Below are 23,686 nucleotides of genomic sequence, written 5' to 3' on the forward strand. Positions count from 1 at the left end.
GAGAAATGTTGAGGGTTAGGGGTTGACACAATTGAGTCTTCTGTCATACACTCTAGATGGGCCTGCCCTTAAAGAGTATCAGGAAGTTTGAGCTAACACAAAATGCAGCAGTTTGGGCAATTATGTGTGCCCCTAGAGCCCATTACACCTCTGCTCCATGAACTGCCTTGGTTCCCAGTTTGCTTTTGGATCTAATTGAAGGTGCTGGTGGTGACCTTTAAAGTCCTTTATAGCATGTGGCTGGATTATTTGAAAAGCCACCTTTTCTCAATTACTTCTGCTATCAGGTCTGGCAATAGATGTATGCTTCAGGTCCATCTGTTAAGGAGTTACAGTTCATCTATATAATAGGTTCTAAGAGGTAAGCCTTTTCTGCTATGGTACCCCTCCCCCTTCCATAAACTTCATTCCTCTGAGGTGACATTGGATCCATCTCTCCAGACCTTCTGGAAGTACCCTAAACCTGGTTGTGTCAACAAGCCTTGTGTTCTGTCGGGCTCTCTGGTAGAATCCTCCCAAAAATTCACAGGTACAAATTTCAGACACACACACGTTTGAAAATTCAAAGCAATGTTCTTTATAATGAAAATTCACTTAAACCAAGCCCTCTTTGGTATAGCAAAGAACACTCATCTCCAAACAAACTGGTAATTTATACAAGTCCCTTATCAGTTCTGTGATACTTAGCTTGCAGATGTGAGGCAATTCACAGTCCTTCTTTCACAAAGTGAAACACACTTTGCTCTGGTTTAGTTTCAAAGCGGGGAAAAATCAGCACACAAAAAGTCAAAGTCAGTAAAGCAGTCACGAAACACAACGATCAGATAATCCTCCACAATAGCCAAACCCACTATAAATAGCAGCCTCATTGATTACCACAGCCCCACCCAACCACAGGTGGCCTCATTTTCTTTGATAATAATCTCTCAGTTGTTGTTGCCTATGCATCGCTCTCCGCATGCATGGCTGTATCATTAACTCTTGTTCTGAATCCAAGGAGGAGCTCTGCCACACTCTCCTCCTCCCTGTCACTCATGTCTTCTTGGTCAGAGGAGCCTTCATCAGCAGATTCCACCGGGGGCAAAACAGGCCTGCAGCATGTGGATGTCTCCCCCACATCCACAGTCTTTGGGGCAGGAGCTGGGCCAGAGCTAACCACAACACCTTGGGATCACAAGGGAATGGTAATTTGATTAGGTGGCTCCATTGTTAATCTGATGCTGTCTCTTAGCTTTTTATAATAGGATTACTTTTTTGTGCATTTTGAATATTTTTAAAATTGTTTTATGGTAGTTAGTATGCCATCTAGTGAGATGGGTACAAATACATACATATATACAGACAGACAGACATAAACAAACAAACAAACAAATATGCTTCTAAATAAATAAAGGTGTGTGTGTTAAATCTGCTATTTTAAAAAATTAGTACAAATATTCTCATACATTTTGTAATGCATTTTTCTTAATATATACTTTTCTTATACTGGAGAGCATTTTTAAACTAAAATATGCATTGTTCTATGTACTGTACTTTTTCCAAATGTATACATTTTTGTATATGTCTTTCCTGGAGAATAGCCTCTCACATTTCAGAAACATAAATATTTAGAGTACAGTTGAATTTCCGTTCCTGTATTTAGTACATTTGCATAAAAATGTGAATCAGAAGAATATTTCCAAATCCTACTTCAAAGTGTGTTGTCTGTATGAATCTAAGCTTAAAGAGGAGATATTTAAAGGATAAATCCAGGAAGCCATTTGTGTTGTCAAATATTGTTCATTCTGCTTAAGGAAAATAGCTATATTATCATTGCTTGTTTTAATGATGTGGTAATGCAGAAACTAAACATTCAGGGCTATAAGTATTGCTCTATATAAAATTTAGGTAAAATAATGGAAGACCAAATTGCATGCCTATATAAACAAATTATGGCTCAATGTTTGAATAAATATTCCTTTGAAATAAATCCAGGCTTTTAAGTTTCAAAGGAGAATCATATGACTGACTTTCAGAAAAGGAATAGTAAGACTGCTTATTTAACTATTCAAGTTTATATCCATCAGTGGTCTCAAACTCACATCAAAATGAACCTTGCATAAGGATTAGCTCACTAGATGGAAAGATGCAAGACTGAAGTACCCCTACACATACGTACACTCATAAACTGTCACAAAAGTCTCCAATGTCCCAAATTTAAACAGTTGCTCTGCTTCAGTGGTCCCCAGTGCAGAACCAGATATCAGAGACCTCTGGACCATTCATGGAACCACTAGCTCATTCAAAATTGCAGTAAGGAAGAGCCATGGGAGAGGCAGGAAGAGGCATCCCAGTCTCAGAGATAATAAAGTGCAAGCCAGGAGCATTGCAGCTACATGAGTTACCTTGCCTTGACTCAGAGCCACACCCTCCACCCAGTACCTGACTGTGATTGGCAAGTTGTAGCTCCACCCCCAATAGTTGTCCTCCCACTGTATAACTGACCAAAATGACTTATGTACTCCCCAGCATTGTTGTGGACTGCTAAAAATTACTTGGGTGCAGGTCATTTGTGCAGCCCACAAAGCACATTTGCGGATCTTGATCTAAGTCATTGCTGTAAACATGAACTGCTATCAAACACCCACAAATATGGAACATGGGTTGTTTTCTTCAATGATAAGATTAGTAAAATTCAAAATTCAGCTATGCAAGAAAGTAAAACAATTGACTCCAGGGCCGGTTGCACTTATAGTGCTGATTATAATCAAGAAGTATTAGGATTATTCTGGGTATCAGAATGTCTTGACCCAGAGATATTCAGCGGGTCTGCAAAATTGACTGTGACTCAGCCTAATGATTTCTGAGATAAAAGAAAGACATGATAAAATGAAGGTACATTGGTAATTGAAGCAATGTGCTTTGTGGTTTTATATTGAAGATTAAACAGTTGTAACTACAGAGCAATTTGTTGGGGCTTATTATGGAAAGTTACTGATGCATACAGAAGCTGGCCCTTGTTTTTCACGGATTAGCTTTTTCTGACCTGGCAATCTTAAATATGTTGTGATGACAACTCCCTGAATTCCCATCCAACATGTCCACTAGCTAAGAAGTCTGGGAGTTGCTGTATTTCTGTGAAACTCTGAAAGGCTGCCATAGATTTTTTTTTTGTCTGTGAAAACAAAACAAAAGCTGTACTAGTGATAGTGTTGTGCTATCACACAGTGTTATGGTATTATATTATTTCAGCAATTATTCAATTCTGACTTGAATACCTGAAATTAAATTAAATGGAATCATGTTAAAACATTGTTTAAATATGGGATTCTAACATGGTATTCAAGGCCTCACTCTATAGCAGTGTTTCCCAACCTTGGCAACTTGAAGATATCTGGACTTCAACTCCCAGAATTCCCCAGCCAGCATTTGCTGGCTGCGGAATTCTGGGAGTTGAAGTCCAAATATCTTCAAGTTGCCAAGGTTGGGAAACACTGCTCTATAGGATCTTATTGCTCAACAAGTCATTTGCTCATTCTATATGTATTCGAGTGAATTATTTCTATTTTAAATTTTTTTTAAAGGAAGTAGCTCCTTGCAAAGCAAAGCATCTCTCTCGAGATTAGTATTCATTTTTATTTCTAAGATATATTTTTAGCTTTTGTTTGATTGTCATTTATACAACTCAGTCATCAATAGACACATAGAAACAAAGCACATTTACTCACTATTTAGCTATAGTAGGTGGCACAATGGTTAGAATGCAGTACTACAGGCTACTTCTGCTGACTGCCAACTACCAGCAGTTCAACAATTTGAATCTCATTGGCTCAAGGTGGATTCAGACTTCCTTCCTTCCAAGGTCAATATAGTGAAGACCCAGATTGCGGGAGGCAATATGCTGACTCTGTAAACTGCTTAGAGAGGACTCTAAAGCATTGTGAAGTGGTATATAAGTCTACGTGCTATTGCTATTTGAAAGAGGCAATTTAAAAAAGTTAAAAAGAAAATAAAAATATCAGATTATGTCCTTCCTAGCAACCTACACCAGATAAGCAAGGATTAAACAAACCAATAAACTACAACTGAAAACAATATCCTATTCAAGAAACTACCAAAAAGAAAATCACTTTCCCATCAATATTGGTGTCAGGCGCAAAGAATCAGGACCATTTATAAGGTTGCAACTTGGAAGATTTATTCAAACTTATATCCAAGAATCTGGTCAACGAAAATTCAACACTAAATTAGTGCCAAATATGAGTCAATGGAATTCAGGAGGGGTTGGAGATGCTTATGGAAATGCAATAACTCTAAGCTAATTAGATGCTTCCCTCCATTCCCCACCTCTGCCTGCTCTTCTCCTACAACTGACATCACAAGCCACCGTACATTGACAGGGAGTAAACCAACTCACTCACTAACCCTGACAATCTTACTCAGGTAATGAAACATCTGCAAGCAAGCAACCAAGCTCAGAGAATACCAAAGACTCCACAAGATGTAACTTTATTTCTAATAATTTTATTCAAATGCATAAATTACCTTAAAAAAGAAAAATAATGAAAGATGTTTTGTTTGAAAACATGCTTACCTGCTTAGGAGAAGATAAAGGTCACTTGGAGCTGAAAATATCCCAGAGGCTAAATCAGTGGCAGGGGACAATTTAATCAGTTGGCCTTTGAATACATCGACTTTGTGTAATTTGTCACACCCATCAGTGCCAGGAACTTTTTTGAGTCAGCAAATTGTTCTCATAGAGTCTCAGATGTATTCTTCAATACAAAACATTTAGGTATATATTTCTAGTTGGTGTTCAGAAGACAGATAACAGTTATTTCAGGTGGAAAAGTAAAATGCTAGATATTTGATGTAATTCAGAAGACTTGGTGTTCTTTGAGGATTTTCTAAGCAATAAAAGGGGAAAATATACTGCTCCGAAAAATAAAAGGGAACACTCAAATAAGACATCCTAGATCTGAATGAATGAAATATTCCCATTGGATACTTTGTTCTGTACAAAGTTGAATGTGCACAACAGCATGTGGAATCGGTTGTCAATCAGTGTTGCTTCCTAAGTGGATGGTTTGATTTCACAGAAGTTTGATTTACTTGGAGTTATGTTGTTTAAGTGTTCCCTTTTAGTGATGGGCGAACCGAACTGGCACAATTCGGGTCCGTACCAAATTTTGCGGTGTTCGGCATGCCGAACCCGAACCCGAAATTTTTTGAAACTTAAGACAAAGTTTGGGGTCGTGTTTGGCGTTCGGAGCTTTGACGTTACCGGCAGGTTGCTAAGGACGCCAAGGTGATCACTTCCTGGATTCCATGGAATCCAGGAAGTGATCACCTTGGCATCCTTAGCAACCTGCCAGTATACGTGACATCAAAGCTCTGCCCCCGGAATCTCTTGGTGGGATTCCCCGTTCGGGTTCGGGTTCAGGTTCGGTTCAGGTTCAGGTTCGGTTCAGGTTCGGCTGAATTTTGCGTAAAGTTCGTCCGAACTTGCCGAACCCGAACAACGTTGGGTTTGCCCATCACTATTCCCTTTATTTTTTTGAGCAGTGTAGTTTGAAAAACATTGCTATATATCAGTGATGGCTAACTTTTTTGTTGTCATGTGTTAAAAGCAATGCAATCTGTGCATGACCCCTTCCCCTGTGCACCCCACCCCCTGTGCATTTGCATGTGATTCCCCCATTCCATCACACCCCTTTTGGGCGTAATAGGTCTCCCTGCACTTGTAATGCATAATGCAACGTGCATGTGACCACTCTGTGCTCCCCCCCACCCTTGCGCATTTGTGTGCATTTCCCACCTCCACCTCCCAACATGCGCAACAGAGATCCAAAACTCAGCTGGTGAAGCTAAACATGGCCGAGGGATTATGTGCCAGCAGAGAGGGCTCTGTATGCCAGTGTTTCCCAACCTTGGCAAGTTGAAGATATTTGGACTTCAACTCCCAGAATTCCCCAGCCAGCGAATGCTGGCTGGGGAACTCTGGGAGTTGAAGTCCAGATATCTTCAACTTGCCAAGGTTGTGAAACACTGCTATATGCCATTGTGGCACACCTATCATAGGTTCGCCATCATGGCTATTTGTGATTGGAAATGTTAACGTATTTCTTTTGTTTAAAGATTCTCTTAAATTCAAATTGACAATACTGATTTTCACTTATTTTGACTTTGCTTTCTGGTAAAGGAAGCCAAATAGATATTTTTATATGGCTGTTTTTTAAAACAAATATGCTAAACAGTAGCATTATTTTTAAAATATGTCAGATCTCTCGAGCTGGCAGAAATGAATAGAATTCATGCTTTAAATATTAATACAGTGATTTTTCTAATACTGAAAAATTCTCAAAACAGCTTCTACTGTATATTCTTATATAGTCTCCATCATTTCTGCTTTTCGTTATTTTCTATTGATGTTTTTAGGACAATCTATAAAATATTTTTATTTTACTGAGTGATTACCGATAAATGAATGGTTGGTAAACCATGTATCTTGCTTTTTTATCCTAATACCAGTGAATATAATATTGTTTTCAGATGATTAAATGCCATGTTTAACGCTTCTTTGAGCTTTACAGCATCTTACCATACTGTTTTTTTCTTTATTTATGTGATTTAGGATCATGGCAGGAAACAGAAATTAAGGCGGTATGAAAGAAAGGAGGAATGGAAATGAAATTAGTATTCAAATAGTAAACGTTATCATACAGAAGGCCAGGTTGCAGTTATTTCAGTATGGGAATTTTCATCCAAGATCTTACTTGACTATAGTTTAATGGCTAATTATAATAATTGAGAATAAGAGTTATGCACCTATACTACTATAGGGAATCTGTTTAGGGAATCTGTTTAGGGGTTAACGATTTAGGGAATCTGTTTAGCATACATTATTTTTATGGATATGCACAAATAGTTCCCTACTTTAACTTAGACTTCCATTCAATCCTAGCATCAACTGTTCCTATTATTTTCTGAAAATTGTGATGGATGGATGGATGGATGGATGGATGGATGGATGGATGGATTGGATGGATGGATTGGATGGATGGATGGATGGATGGATTATATGTGATCAAATCAGTGTAAGCTCTTAGCAACCGTATAAATAGATTTTCTTCAGGACAGCCTATCCTCAGTCTGATCTTTCAGATTTTCTAGTAATATGACTATTGCTGCTATAATAGAATTCAACCAATTTTCTGCTTGTCATCATATCTGAAAGTTGTAGCATTATGTAAACATATTTATGCTTAATCAAAATAGGCCTTTCAAAATTAATAAACGTATGATGCCTTTCTTACCATTAAAATTAATTTTTCAACCCTACAAGGGATTGCAAGCCATTTTTATTATATAATCTTAAACTTTGGGGAGAATTTTTTAAAATTGTGTTCCTGAAACTTTTTAGTAAATTATCTTAAAACTCTGCTTTTAATTTTGCAATCCAGTATAGTCTCACCTGGGAGTAAATCCCACTGAAAACAAGTGGAACTATTTCCAAGTAAATTGAGCAATGCCACTTTAAACCTGGGAATTGATGTGATTCTAGTAAATTTCTTCAATCTCAGTTTGTATGTTTTAAAGAACGATGTTGGATATGGTATTGGGATAGCTGCTTTGTTAAAGAAGAAAACTAAAATAAAGCTCTTTGAACTTAGATTTCATTACAATATTTTATCACAATGCTCATAGAAACCAATTGTGCTACACTCAAAATTCATCTGCATAGTGCTTTAAAATACATTTACGTTCTTTTATGCAACCTGTACTTATTGAGTCTCTTGATTGATTTTGACCACAGAGTCCAGCAGAGGGTGCTCAATGGCACAAAATAGTATAAACGTCTGTTACTAAAGGGAAGTGGCAATTAACAACTGGTTAGATTTAATAGCATATTTGCTGGAATATGGCATTATTACCATTTAAAAATAACCTGAACTTGATATTGGAATAGGTTTTTAAAAAGACTTAATGGTAATAAATTAGGTGATGGCATATATAAGATTAATAAATTCTCAAATACAGTTCCACCAACATTTTCTTTGTTCTGTTTGGATTTTCTTCTACAGTTTATTTGCTTTGGAGTTGTGCCTACTGTTATTTCTAATAGGAAGTACGCTTTATTAATGGATTTTAGGGTTTAAGGAATGATTTTATTTCTTTTGTGTAAGTCTGTTCACATCTAATAATATTTACAATAAAAATAGATTTTTATATTTCAGATAAGGTATCATAATGTCATAATGATAAAACTGGCAAAGTGTGATAAATACTGTTGTTCCAGTACTATATATATATATATATATATATATATATATGTATGTATGTATGTATGTATGTATGTATGTATGTATGTATGTATGTATGATATAAAGTTGTTTGTACCCAATAATTATTAGATTAAATTCTGTCTATGCCTATTGATTATGGGAGTCAAAATATAAGTGTTAGTGCTAAAATCTACAAATGGAATGAAAATAATAATAATTAAAAAAACATAACTCTTAAGCAACCTTTTGGGCACCAGGCACTAGTTCCATAAAGAAAGTTTTTTTTCCTGTAGACCAGCTAAGGCAGTGATGGTGAACCTATGGCACAGGTGCCACTCGGAGTCATATCTGCTGGCACGCGAGCCATTGCCCTAGCTCAGCTCCAACATGCATGTGTACTGGCCAGTTGATTTTTGCACAGAGGCTCTGGAAGTGCATTTTTGGCTTCCAGAGAGCCTCTGGGATGATGGGGGAGTGTGTTTTTATCCTCCTTTGACTCCAAGGAAGCCTTTGGAGCCTGGAGAGGGCAAAACACTAGCCTACTGGGCCCACCTGAAGTTGGGAAACAAGCCATTTTAGGCCCCCAGAGGAACTCCGGTGGACAGCCACTTAATTATGGGTGTGGGAACTTGCATGTGTGCGATAGCGCATACCCATGCTCTTTCAGCACACAAGAAAAAAGGTTCACGATCACTGGGCTAGGGTGTGGTGTTGCATGCTGCCTGCATCCCATGGGTGGGTCTTCACTTGTTTGTGTGGTCCAATTGCTGGCATAATGCAAGCTGTTGCTGGTCCAGAGACCTGAGGTTGGGGAACCCTGCTCTTGAATATTAAATAAATTCTTCCTCAAATGGCCATATTCAATTATTATTAGTGATGGGCAAACCCAACGGTGTTCGGGTTCGGCAAGTTTGGATGAACTTTACGCAAAATTCAGCCGAACCCGAACCAAACTCGAACTCGAACCCGAACAGGGAATCCCTCCCATGAAGAGATTCCAGGGGCGGAGCTTTGACGTCATCAGCAGGCTGCTAAGGACGCCCAGGTGATCAGTTCCTGCATTCCATGGAATCCAGGAAGTGATCACCTTGGTGTCCTTAGCAACTTGCCGGTGACATCAAAGCTCCGAACGCCGAACACGACCCCGAACTTTGCCCGAAGTTTGAAAAAAATTCGGGTTCGGCATACCGAACACCGCAAAATTCAGTACGGACCCGAATTGTGTGGGTTCAGTTCGTCCATCACTAATTATTATCCATCTTTGTAGTTTCATATTTTTAGTTTCTGCTTTTATAACAGAGTGGCCTATTTTTAAAAAATAATCCCTTCTCACCCTGTGTGAGTGGTATGTGGTATGTGCTTCCTCAATCTTGAGATTGGGTCCTTTCTTAGCTATTCCTAGCACTGCACTTTTCTGGACACAGTTCTGATGTTCTTGGGATCTGTTTGAGATATTCTCAGCTTAGGAGTCCCTGGAACTACTTTGATCTTTATTTCCCACATCCTCTCTTGTTCCTACTTCAGACCCTATTTCTCATATTTCTTCCTGATGTTGCTGTCACCTGGCAATGTCTTCTGATCCTTGACTACTACTGAAAAGGTCTGGTTGATTGACCAGTAATCTGCTTGTAGTTTTAGATCTGGCAGCCTTAGCCCTGTTATTCTCCACATCTTTCTGTGGAATCTCCCATTTAATACAGCATATTCTTGCTGAGTTGTTTTGTTTGAACTGATGAAATAATTCCAGCTATCACGTGGTACAGCATCACTGAGTTTTCTCTCCTATATTCAACTAATTGCAATTTTTATTTATTTATCTAAACAATTTTTTAAAATTAAGTCTACAACTGTTTGATGATTCAGATGGGAAGTAAAAAGTCTCTTAAGTAAATAGTTAATTGAGAGAGAAGATGGGTGTATGACAACCAAGTACATTGTCTGTAAAGAAAATATTCTTTTTAAAAGGCATTTAGATAAAAACAATATATTTTATTCACTTTTCAATCATGATAGCATTTGTTTCAATTCCCAAGGATCTGACTTCATAATTAATTCTAGTTCCACTTGATATGAAATAATGTGTCTCTTTGCATGTATAGAGTAAAGTTAATTCATCTTGGCCTAATAAATGTGACATGTAATTGCATGTCAGATTTTCATTCTGTTTAGATACTTATTAGATAAATATGTATATTATTCATTCCTTTGTTAAACTGCTAGGGTATGGTTGGGGTAACATGATTTTTTAATATTATATATTTAAATTTTAAAATTGAATATATTAAATATTCTTTGGTAGTTTAATTTGACATGCTGAGTAAGAAATGTGTTTCAAAGTTTGCTTTTTTTTTTGTTGCTCTTTTGTTATTACTTACCGACTTGTAAATGTTCTACTTCATATTTTTGGGAGAAGCTCTATGAACTATAACAAAGATTACACATGTGTAGGAAAAGAGATATAAAAGAGATTTTCTGAGTCCCACTATTAAATCAGTCAGATTTGTAGGATGTGGGAAGGACTTTGGGGGAAGGGAGAAGAGATGCTGCCTAGTTAAGAGAAGACACAGCTGGATAACAGGGAGAAAAAGAAACTCAGAAAGGAAGCTTCTTAACTTCTGAGACTATAAAAGGATGGTGGGGAATTTCTACGGATGTGCAAGGTTTTGTTAATGTAACCTTACAATACAGTAGAATTGGCTCATCTGGTCATATTTCCTGTTTGGTGTACTGGAAAAGCTGACAACCATTCACTAATAACTACCGGTAATTGAAAGATGCACAGGTATGTCAGGATATAAAATGTTTCCAACGAAAATGCAAAATAACTCTGACACGGTAGTCCACATTTAATTCAGTGGCTCATTTGGCAAGGATTGTGATGGCACTTAACAAAGAGACTTATGAACATTTCTCATAATTGTGATCATTGTAGAATCCCCACAGTCACATAATCATGATTCAGCTAGCAACCAACTTGCAATTAGGACAGTCTCAATACCTTGCTTTCGTGTGATTGCCAGTACCCTTCTTTGCCTGGTTTCCAACAGGTAAAATCAGTGGGGAAGCCAGCAGGAGAAGGATTCGCCTAATGATGGCAATTGGAATTCCCGTAATTGCAGTTGTAAGTCGGTGCAATCATCTGATACGTATCCTGGTTCTCTTGCCCTAGCAACCTAATTCATCTACATTCACATGTCCAATAATTTATTCAGGCATTTCCTTAAAATGTTTCTATCATGTGTATTTGAAACAAAAAAAAGCTAACAGCTGCATCACCCAAAATCCATTCTAAAAATGATCACCTCCAATATGATATCAGCTCCAATTTTGCTTTTATAAGTCTTTGATTTAATGAAGCAAATGTAAAAATTTAATTTCTGCATGGACACCCCTCCCACCCCCAAAATAATAGACATGTTCATTGTATGCGAAGATGTCTGCACAGGGCACTTACATTACATTTTGTTATATTTATGTCACATAAATGTATCATTTGATAATGCAACTGACATAAATTGACAGGAATGATAAATTATGCAGATTACCCAAATTACTGCAGTTGTTAGTCAATTGATAGTGATATGACAGAGCCGGGGTGGCGCAGCAGGTAGAGTGCTGTACTGCAGGCCACTGAAGCTGACTGTAGATCTGCAGGTCAGCGGTTCAAATCTCATCACCGGCTCAAGGTTGACTCAGCCTTCCATCCTTCCGAGGTGGGTAAAATGAGGACCCAAATTGTGGGGGCAATATGCTGGCTCTGTTCAAAAGTGCTGTTGCTAACATGTTGTAAGCCGCCCTGAGTTTAAGGAGAAGGGTGGCATAAAAATCGAATAAAATAAAATAAATAAATAAATAAATTGGATGTATATAAATTAAATAAATAAACAAAGTTTCAGATTTAACAAAAGTTCAAGAGGAACAAACACACCAATTGAATGGTCTGTTAAAGCAAAGTTTTATTGTAATCTGCAACATTTGATCAGGACATAAATCCATAATTTGAAGTAACTATTACAATTGATATTATGTAATTAAATTATCTTGGTTAAATTCAATCAGATTAGTATTCCTAATGAAGAAATGCATTGCATGAAGAAAAAAGCTTACAATAAGGTGCTTCCTTTTAAGTAATTTAATTAATTGTTCATGATTATAGTAATCATAATTAAAGTTCTTGAATAAGTACTTCTCAAAACATGTATTATTCACACAAAAACTAAAATGAAATACAGTAGAATGTTTTGACTTATTTGTTTAATTGGGTTTCCCTCCTCTAGTTTTAGGACTTGAATTGAGAATAAATCACGATTTAGATCATATTTAGGTTGAACTATTGAACACTGAAAAGGTTTCACAAACCTTTTAGCACCACTATATATTAGAATTATTTCTTAAGCAGCAATTGATCATCATTATTATTATTTTTATTATTTATTGGATTTGTATGCCGCCCCTCTCCGCAGACTTGGGGCGGCTAACAACAGTGGTAAAACAACATGAGCAATCCAATTAATAAAAACAACTAAAAAACCCTTATTATAAAAAAAAGGGGGGGGAAACCAAACATACACACAAACATACCATGCATAACTTGTAGTAGCCTAGGGGGAAAGGATAACTTAACTCCCCCATGCCTGGCGACAAAGGTGGGTCTTAAGTAATTTGCGAAAGACGAGGGTGGGGGCTGTTCTAATCTCTGGGGGGAGTTGGTTCCAGAGGGCCGGGGCCGCCACAGAGAAGGCTCTTCCCCTGGTCGACGGGACCCGGAGAAGGCCAACTCTCTGGGACCTTATCGGCCGCTGGGATTCATGCGGTAGAAGGCAGTTCTGGATGTATTCTGGCCCAATGCCATGTAGGGCTTTAAAGGTCATTACCAACACTTTGAATTGTGACCGGAAACCGATCGGCAGCCAGTGCAGGCCGCGATCATACATTTCCAAGCAGAATCCTTTGAAATCAACGGAACTCCCAGTAGATTTAGGAAAGTTACTCCTCACAGAATGGCTTCAAGTTAGTGTACTACTGTCTACTTATACCAGAATATATGCTTTATACTGCTATGTTAAACCAGTGCTGCCCATATTTGTTCTGAGCTAGCTATTGCGATTTTAAATGTGGCTGTTCAGGAGTCTTTTAGCATTCTTTTGTTTCCTCTCCATCCTATGGAATGCAGCTGCCCATGAACTTGTACCATTTTGATCATTCATGTGCAACAGCCGGATTGTCTTATAACATTCTAAAAATAAGACATTATGGTGTTATTTGCAAAATAATTTCACATAAATATTTGGACTGTAGCTCTTTTTCAATGCTGAACTGTTTACTGTGTGAAAATAGCATAATTATAATTTGCAGACTTTTTGCCTGAAGCTGAAGGGGCAGATGCATATGATTAAGTTTCAACTGGCCTGTTATTGTAATATAGATGTTGGGAGGTTTTCAGGATTTTTTTTTTTTTAAAGTGAAACATGAGTTTTAAGAAGAGGGAAGAAGGTTCTGAGAAACACTCCATTTTAGCCAGCTTTATTTTTGTTTTTCAGCGGCACTTCTCCATTAGCTTGTCTGAATGCAATGCTTCATACCAACACTCGTGTTGGTGATGGGACATTCTTCAAAATTCCTGGCAAGGCAGGACTCTACGCACTGAAGGTAAGCTGCATATTTTTAGAAACAACACTACCCAGACCTTAAAGTCTATGCATTGCATTAACAAATTGTCTAAACAAATAAATTAGATTGAACTCATTAGGTAGGAAAGAGAGATAAACTGTATTCATAGTTCCCTCTAAGCTGAGCAATCGCTCACTTAAAAATCATCATCAACTCAGAGTTTTCCAAACCTGCCCAGAAGCCGAGAGGGAAAGAGTGAGAGGGAAGGAGAGAGAGAGAAAGAAAGAGAGGAAGAGAGAGAAACAGATAGAAAAAAGAGAGGAAGGAAAAGAGAAAGAAAAAGAATGGGAGTAAGGAAGAGAGAAAGAAAATCAAAATCTAGTTTGAAACTAGCTCAACTATTTAAGTGGCATTTTGATATTGATAGAGTTGCCCTATTAGGAGCTCACTGTTATAGACACACAGTACAGTATTTTATTTTGAAATTCTCTGAGGCAAAACAGGGTGGGTTTTTTATTTGTTTGCTTGTTTGTTTGTTTGTTTGTTTGTTTGTTTATTTATTTATTATTTCTGTGCCGCCCAGTCCCAAAGGGACTGCCGCTCAGACATTATACTTTTCCGCCCACCCACCCCAAAAATTAGAGGGAACACTGACTGTATTTGAGACATTTTTAAGGTAGCACTTAACATTACATGTATTTCCAATCCAGATAAACTTTATAAATTAAACAAAATTCAAGAATAGGCATAGCTTTATTTCCCCCCCCCCCCAGATGTTGCCTTTTTAGAAATAAGCAAAGGTTTACTTGCTTATTTAGAATTAAGCAACTGCATTCACATTGTATTTGTGAAACATTTGGGAGGATTTATATCACGAATGACAATTCTGGAGTTAACAAGGAACTGAAAATGTAAAGCTGTGTGATACAAGTAATGATTTTATCTGAACGAGCAGAACTATTTATTTAATCCTTAATCTAATAGTGATATCTGAGTGAAGGAGAAGGCATTATTTTGAAACTGATAGAATGTGGCATTTTCTTGAAGTAATCAAATGGAATAGGCAGTACTTCTTTCTGAGAAAGAGAAATATGGGCCATTTTCTACTAACTGCCAGGATTCAAAAGCAGCTTTTGCATTTGATTAGATTTTCTTTTGTGTGGTATAGTTAGGCTTTATAGTGGGGGAAGGAACCACAAAGCCCTCTTCTAAAATGTAGGTGCCCAGTATCATCTGAACTGTGGAATTTATTATGTAATTATAGAATTATCTTCCACCTAATAAAAGCAGAACAGAAAAGGTCTTTGATTTTATTCTGCATCATTTTTGGAATGTTTAGATTTTTTTAAAGGAATAAGTTGGTTTCTGTGAATACTGGTGTGAAATCAGATACATTTTTCTATGTAAGTTTCTAGAAGGCTTTCCAGTAGTCTGCCCCGAGAGAGACTTTATCCTTATTCATGAAATTGTCAAGAATCACATTTTATTTATAGAACATTTCCAAGAAGCACATTCTTTTTTGAAATGTGACAAGCAGCATGACATATGTCTTTACACACAGAAGGAAGATACTACATGCCCAGCAGATGGAACATTGGATTTAAGTTGTGAATCTGAGTTGGACAGCAGTGAAATGGCTGAGACTAACAATAGCAATGGGGAAGAAAATGGAGGTAAAATATTATTTCTGTTGTTTTTATCCTTTGATCTTAATGCAGTGTTTATGTGTTGAGGAAATTATATACTTTTATTTTAAAGTATTTGTCATGCTTTAGGTACTTTAAAATAGCATGCAGAATTTATATTAGGCATTCTAAAAAATGAAGTTTGGTAGACTTCTTGTCATCTGCTTTCAATATTTTACAACATTGTTAATTTGCAGACTGCTTTTCCACCTATATTAAGCTGAAATTGATGCTGTGTAATTTTATCTTAATGTTAGTATATCTTTGTAAAATATTACAATATGTAACTATAATTTAGTGAAACAATAAATTAAGCAGTTTGCTTTTCCTCTGAGAAGAATGTTTTTGTTTTGTTAAATAAAAAATGGTGCTTGCTTTAGTTCCTGTTTATCATATTTAGCATGGAAATGTTAGGGATAAAATAATGCTGACTTCAAAAAGAAACTTTGAACATACTTTTAAAAGAACAGCTATGCCTAGTAGATAGGATGCCTAAATGTATGTGCATATATTAACAGATGTTTGAAAATGCTATTAACTTCTTATTCTTTCAATCTATTGTATTATTTTCAAAGACCAAGTTATATGTACATGCTTAAAGGATTTTAAATACTTATCAATTAGAATAATTTGACAAGTAATAGTCAAACTCTGATAACAAAATTATTTTCAATTCTTGAATGCCTTTTATATATATAAGTAGTCCACAATGTTGTTAAAAGTGAGGATAAAGTCTTTTTCCCTGCAATAAATCAGTACATCATATTTGTGGTTAACTGTGCCTAAACTACCTAGAAAATCTTTCCTTTCTAATCCTGGCTAAACAAGGAAATTAATGACAATAGCATGCGTATACCAGGGTTTCAGATACTTAGAGCAGACAGGATTGTAGAATTATTTGGGGGGGGGAGGGGGAGGCTTATGTATATCAACAACAGTTAGTCTCAGGACATAACTATAATACAAAAATTCTGTGATAAAAACTTGGGGTCCTTACTTATCAACTGCAGACACTTTTATTCTCCTCGAGAGTTTACTTCATGTCTACTAATTGTGGTGTATATCCTGCCACAAGCTAGTGTAAATAAGGCTTTACAAGCTCCAGCTGACCAGATTTTGAAGGCTGAAGCCAAATACCCCAGATTGACTGGTCATTATTCTACATGATTTTTAACAAAGGTAACTTAAGGAAAGAGGTTCCAAAATATTTTCAGCATGTAAATTGTCCCACAAGAGGCAAGAATACATTAGACCACTGCTATACAACACTAAAGGATGCTTATCGGTTCTTACCATGAGCAGCTATGGGCCACTCTAATCATTGTATGATTCATCTTGTACCTACTTACAGACAAAGATTTAAAGCCACAAAAGGAACAATTAATCAGTGAGGACTTGGATTGAAGAGACAAAGTTAAAGTTACAGGCTTGCTTTGACTGCATGAACTGGAATATTTTTGAAAATACCTCTGCAGACCTGTAACATCAGCACGAATCCCAGCGACCGATTAGGTCCCACAGAGTGGGCCTTCTCCGGGTCCCGTCAACTAAACAATGTCGGTTGGCGGGCCCCAGGGGAAGAGCCTTCTCTGTGGTGGCCCCGACCCTCTGGAACCAACTCCCCCCGGAGATTAGAACTGCCCCTACTCTCCTTGCCTTTCGTAAGCTCCTTAAGACCCACCTGTGTCGTCAGGCATGGGGGAACTGAGACATCTCCCCCGGGCATATACAATTTATGAATGGTATGTATGTATGTATGTATGTGTGTTTAGAAATGGGGTTTTTTAAATGTTTTTAGTAGAAATTTAGATTTGTTGTAAATTGTCTTTTGCACTTTGTTGTGAGCCGCCCCGAGTCTGCGGAGAGGGGCGGCATACAAATCTAAATAAACATAAACATAACATAAACATATGTCACTTTCTGTGAAGACCTATATGTACTGTCCAGGAACCTGCGAATATATAGTAACAATAAACATTGGTTCACAGCTAAACTTAAGAAGTTACATCATTCCAAAGAGGAAGCCTAGAGAAAAGATGATATAATGCTGTACAATCAGGCCAGAAATATATTAATAGGGGAGATCGGAGCAGCAAAAAGAATCTACTCTGAAAAGCTGGTGGCTGTAGGAATCAGTTTTCAACAAATGAACCAGCAAACATGTGGAAAACTCTTAAAAACATCACCGGTTACAGCAAACCTCCTTCCCAAGCTGAAGGAAATCAGCAACTGGCGATGATCTGAACATGTTGTACTGCAGGTTTGAAAGGAAACTATAGCCACCTATCTCCACAACCTCCATCTCAGACACACCAACAGCCAAACCTCCTACAACTGACTCCATCCCATTAGGTTCACAACCCCTGGTGATCACAGAAGAGGAAGTGCAAGGTTTATTTCACAGACAGAATCTGGCTTTCTCCTTGACTTTGCTCATCAGAAGGTCACAAGCAATAGTCATGCAACTCTAGGACGCTGCAACGATCATAAATATTAATCAGTTGTCAAGCATCCAAATGTGCAGTGTTCATAGGTGTTAAAAATGGTCATAAGTAACTTTTTTCAGTGTTGTGTTGAACTGTTGTAAATTGAGGACTACCTGTATACGAACAGAAATTTTAGGCATTTCAGTTATATTTTAGTCATAATGTTGCAGATCCGTTTTGTGGATTGTTGGACTTTTTATTTATTTTATTTTATTTATTTATTTGTCCAATACACAATACATATTGAAGAGAATAGACATGTAGTAATATATATAAAGAAAAGGATAGAAGAAAAGTTATAAAAATAGTTATAAAGATATTTTCTATGTGAGTTGCTCAGTGTTTCAGTTTGGGCAGGCTTCATACTCAATAACCTTTTGAACAATTCAGCCAAAAGTAACCTTGATCAGCAGGCAATTTGACTAATAGAAGAATAGAAGTTTTAACTCCACTCCAAAATGGTGTCTCTCTTTTCCCCAATTCACGTTACCTGTTATTATTCCCTTGTCATGCCCTGTCATTCCTCCCCCTGCTGTTAAAGCAGGACTATGATTACGAGAGCAAAACATAGCCATTATTTTTCCCCTTTAAAATATAAGAATGAAATGGGAATGTTGAGTTTTAGATATAAGATACATGGTTTGTTTAGCCATGCCAGTCCATTGTCCAGTCATTTTCTCTTGAACTTTCCTATCTTTCATACTCTGAAAATAATGGAATAACTATAATATAACTATTGTGAGGTGTTAAAAACAACTTGTATCTCTTCTAAAAGTATTTTCCCAGTATCTTTGTGCTAACTTGTAGAAAATGTGTACAAGAAAAACTTGCCTGCAACATTTCATATTCTAATCCTAGCGGATAGATATCAAAGTGCCCTAAATTGCAGATTTAGTTCTGTGTGCCTGTGTGAAACTTATAATTCTTAAAAACTACTTTGTACTTTTATGTTAGTGGAAGAAAGGATTTTAAAAGAAGAAATTATTTGTCATCAGAATCTTGTTCAGATATTGCCACTGTAGTTAGTATGCTGTATATTCCTGCAACAGATTCAGATTTTTGCAGAAGATACCTCAGAATTCCATCATCAACTACCATTATTGTATGTCAACAGTATTTATCAGGAAGGAAAAGACTACTTCCTGTGTATCCTGCTGTTTCCATTAAAAACTATCCATATTGTGGTGTGTGTGTGTGTGTGCAGGTGTGCGCACAAACACACACACACATATATTGTACTTTTTATATAGATACTACAATTGTGGTTTATGTACCTGTACATGTACACTCTCATTAACTAATATATTTCACTCACATACATTAACAAATATATATTCTGTTTTGTTTCTTTTAATATAAATATGTTCTAAATACATACATTTTAATTTCAATTGGGTCACTTGAAGAGTAATTAAGATTTTTAACAGCTTGCATAAAACAACACATTGTTTGTTTAAAGCCACTTCTTGATCAAAGCTGCCTTTCTTTTTAATTGTATTATAATTTAACACCATGGGGTCCCCCCCCTTTTTTTTAACTAAAAGGTGATGCTGCCTGACTAGAGAAAAACTGTTCTGATTTTGCACTTTAGGTTCCAGGGAGATCAGTCTGATTTGGATGCTTATATGATGTATGTGTGTTGACAGTGCAAGGCCATTTATGTCAATTCCCATATAGATCTGTGTCACCTTGAGAAAATGTGTGGAATTGATAAGATACTTGTGTTCTTCTAAGAATGTACTTTGGATAATTCAGTATCCTGAGTATTTATGCAGTTATTTTCTGCTTGAAAACAGCAAGATTAGCGCCGGTCGACTTACCGGCTGGCAGCCTTTGCCGGAGGGACCGGGCAGACACCGGACTCCCTCATGGCGGCCGCCATCTTGTTTTCGGCCGAAATCTCGCGAGATGAGATTTCGGCCGAAAATCAGGCCTACGAGGCCTGACGTTGCTGCCGGTCAGGGGCGGGGCTTGCTGGCCCTATTTAAGGGCCTGCAGGCCCTGGGCCAAGCCTTTTCGCTGGGACCGGCAGCTGGAGCAGACACCCGCCCGCCCTCCACTATTTTGCAGTGTGCTACTATTGGGTCGCCCCTAGGGGGGCCGAATAGGAATTTTTTGCGGCTTTGCCCATTAGGCATGGCCGTTTTTTTGCCCATTCCACACTGGGGAGATGGATGTGTGGTTAGGGGGTGCTTGCATTTAATAGGTTGATTGGCTTACCTTTGGTCATTTGGGTAGGCAGGTTAGGAGCGGAAATCTGGGTGGTGGTTAGCAACTGCGCGTTCTCCCTTGGGCATCTTTGGGGATGATTGACAGGTTCTATCCAAGCTCATGGTGGGGTGCTACCTGAGCAGTTGGGGGGAACCTGTCTTTGGGTCCCGCACATTGAAGTCCCCGGGTAGGGGTGCGCCGGCGGGACCCCCCTCATGCGAGTGCATGGCAGGGTCTCAGGTGAGGGAGAGGTCCCTCACCTGGACTAGCATCGAGCTACGCCCATAGTTGCCCAGGAATGTTGAGTTGCTACGTCATTTCCGCCCCGGAAGTATTTGTTTGACCCTGCAGGTCCACTGTTTGGGTCATAGTTAAGCATGTTGATTTATGCTAATTTATGCTAATTTAATTAAATAAATTATGCAAATTATTAATTAATAAAAATGACCCAAGTTTAAATCCAGCTCTTGTGTCCGTGTCGTTACTCCGTCTCTTCGGCAAATGCTACAACAAAAAGTTAATCTATACTTTGTAACTTCATAATTTTTGTGTTTTAAAGTTCTTTTAACATTATGAAATTGATAAAATCAGAAACAAGTTTGGCATGTTTTTATAGAAAGGAAGACTGAAGCAGTTCAGGATTTTTCTGCCTAAACATTAGTTACAAATATATTTGAAGGTGACCTCTCCATATTTTCTCTCAGGGGTTTTCTCCCTCCCCCATTTGTTCAGGTTTTCTGAGCTCAGAAAAGTGCTAATTGAGACTGCTGGACAAATCATATTTTTGATAAGTATTTTATCTTTCTTGCCCTCTCTCACAAAATAGCCCAGTTCAATAAGAAATAACAGCTGCCCCTGCCAATAATTGTGCTTAGGTTGTTACATAAGAAATACTATTGCACAAGTACCAGAGGCAGATAAATGTTTTCTCTAAAGCAGTGTTTCCCAACCTTGGCAACTTGAAGATATTTGGACTTCAACTCCCAGAATTCCCCAGCCAGCAAATGCTGGCTCGGGAACTCTGGGAGTTGAAGTCCAGATATCTTCAAGTTGCCAAGGTTGGGAAACACTGCTCTAAAGTAATTAAAGTGGTTGAGGTTTTTTTTAGTTTAACTCATTTTAAACTTTTAAAGCATATATGCCAAGATACAAATTAAACTAATATAATTTTCTTGCTATTTTTGTATTCTTAATACTAAGACTAATCATAAAGAAAGAGCATGTAACTTTTCTTTTTCTCTGGCTGGGCTTAGGCATTTATTCAGAAAGAGATCTCGTTAAGACTAGTGGTTTCTATTTCTAATTACTTGGAGCCAGCAAGTGCAACACCTTTCATTAAATTATAATTTGTAAACTGAAAATCATAGTACTGAAAGCAGGCATATTTCCTCCTTATGGAATTTTCCACCTCTCTGACAATACAAGGTTCTGTATTATGTTTTGGTTAATATATAGTTGTTTTCTTCAGCTATGCATCCCTTTTCATGGGTTTTCAGACTTTAATTTTTTAGATTTCCATTTAGCATAATTTCTATCATTCTGCATTAAATGCTAACCTATCAAATCAGTGTAGGAAGGAGATACTGAATAATTAGGAAGGCCTCTATAGCTGCTAGCCAAAGTTCATTGTTGTTAATACTAATCATTATTATTATTGTGGCTGGTTGCACAGTCAACCAGCTGTTTTGACTGGAGTTTGCATTTTTGTTCACCAAAAGTCTTTCTTAAGGCCCTGAAATTTGGACAGATGTTGTTATTGCTGCTGGTGGTCTTGGGAGTAAAGCTTTCTGGCCCATAAGGCAAACTTAAAGCTAATAGCCATGACTCAGTTGTAGCCATTGAGAATGAGACTCCCATAGTTATTTCTCCTATGCTGTCACCACTGTAATGGGTCTGATAACTTCAAAATATCTAACTGAGGGAGGAGGTTTGTTTATTTGTTTATTTATTGATTGATTGATTGATTGATTGATTGGATTCATATGCCGCCTCTCTCCGAAGACTGGGGTGGCTTACAACATATAAAAACAACAGAATGCAATAGCTAAATCCAATTAATTAAACTAACAAACAATCTAAAATCCCCAGAATATGTTAAAATCAATCATACACATTCAGACCACAACCATACATACATTCGTCATATAGTTGGTAGTGGAAACAATAGTGATGGTGCCGATTCAGAGACAGCTGACTCAGCACAGCAGAAATAAAACAGAAGCAGCAGCAGTGGTCCCTCCCTCCCTTTATTTTATATCAGAGATCTCCAACCTTGGAAACTTTAAGACTTTAAGCATAGCTGGCTGGAGAATTCTAGGCGCTGAAGTCCACAAGTCTAAAAGTTGCCAGGTTTGAAGATCTCTGTGTTATATGATTTCTCCACTACAATTCCTCTTGGAGTCCCCTTATGGCCAGGCTTGCAGGTCCCAAGTGACCACCTCTGTTTGCCTTCACTATTAGTACATCCCTAATTAGATTGGTAGTCTATTTCACTTCTGGGAATTTAAGATCATATACAAAGTACACCCTTTCATGGTTTTCCCTGCACAAGTGAAATAGTTAGACCAGGAAATAATGATAGTCACCCAGTGAGCTTATATAGCTAAAGCAGTTCATTGTTCAAGTTAAGTTTTTTTTTAAAAATTCTAATCAATTATTTTACCTATGTATAGCAATAACACATAGACTTAGATACCACTCATAGTGCTTTATAGGCCTCGCTAACTTTGGAAATGTTTTGCATGATATTTGTATCAAATGCTCAAACACAGAGTTTTTAAAAAATAATTAGAAATCTTTTGGTAATAATCAAGAAAAAAGTAACTTCATTTTATGGGATACCTACATGAGTTAAGTAAGGCAGAGGATGTCTTCCCTTAGACTGACCATGTAGAATCAGGTGGCTTTTTAGAAGTTTTAATTGGCATTATTATGGCTATATGGTAGCTAGGTCTTCTTCTGTGTTTCTGCAACTAATTAACCTAATGAAAATTACCCGCTGTCAAGCCTATGTATAGAAATACTACAAAAATCTGAAGCATTTTCTGTTTCATGTTTTGACGTATCTTTTAACAACTTGTTAGTTCTTCTAAAGTTTATGATGAGAGTTCTATAATGCATTAGATAATTAAGATCCAGCATATTATTCTTCTCATAGTAGCATTTATCAGATTTATATGGCCTGCCCACTTCATATAATATGTCTCTGGGCTACATTTAAACAAACCAAAATAACCTGATGCATGGTCTGTTGTAACCATGTACTCTTGAAGGTTTTCCTAATGTATTAACATAGTTACAAATGATTATTTCCTAAGCTGATGGAGAAACTGCTTTAAATGCTTTTCTTGGGTAGGTATATGTGTAATGTACATGTATGTATGTGCGTGACTGGCTATTGAGTGAATGCAGGCGAAGGTGTCTGAAGCAC

The 23,686-nt window shown here is 37.4% G+C and overlaps 1 protein-coding gene across 2 annotated transcripts in view; it reads left to right on the top strand.

Annotated features, from left to right (window-relative positions):
- The window catches only part of ASXL3 (ASXL transcriptional regulator 3), a 124,081-nt gene that overhangs the window by 36,455 nt on the left and 63,940 nt on the right, over positions 1-23,686 (top strand). Inside the window, exons 1-3 of one of the 2 annotated variants that reach the window (XM_070747707.1) lie at positions 12,340-12,377; positions 13,805-13,913; positions 15,436-15,547. In XM_070747707.1, coding sequence (XP_070603808.1) covers positions 13,836-13,913; positions 15,436-15,547 — 190 coding nt within the window. In that variant the 5' untranslated portion in view covers positions 12,340-12,377; positions 13,805-13,835. Of the gene's footprint in view, positions 1-12,339; positions 12,378-13,804; positions 13,914-15,435; positions 15,548-23,686 lie in introns of those variants that run through there. The other variant, XM_070747706.1, reaches the window with a different exon arrangement.

The sequence above is a fragment of the Erythrolamprus reginae genome, chromosome 3 (assembly GCF_031021105.1).
Source record: "Erythrolamprus reginae isolate rEryReg1 chromosome 3, rEryReg1.hap1, whole genome shotgun sequence".
Taxonomy (NCBI): domain Eukaryota; kingdom Metazoa; phylum Chordata; class Lepidosauria; order Squamata; family Dipsadidae; genus Erythrolamprus; species Erythrolamprus reginae.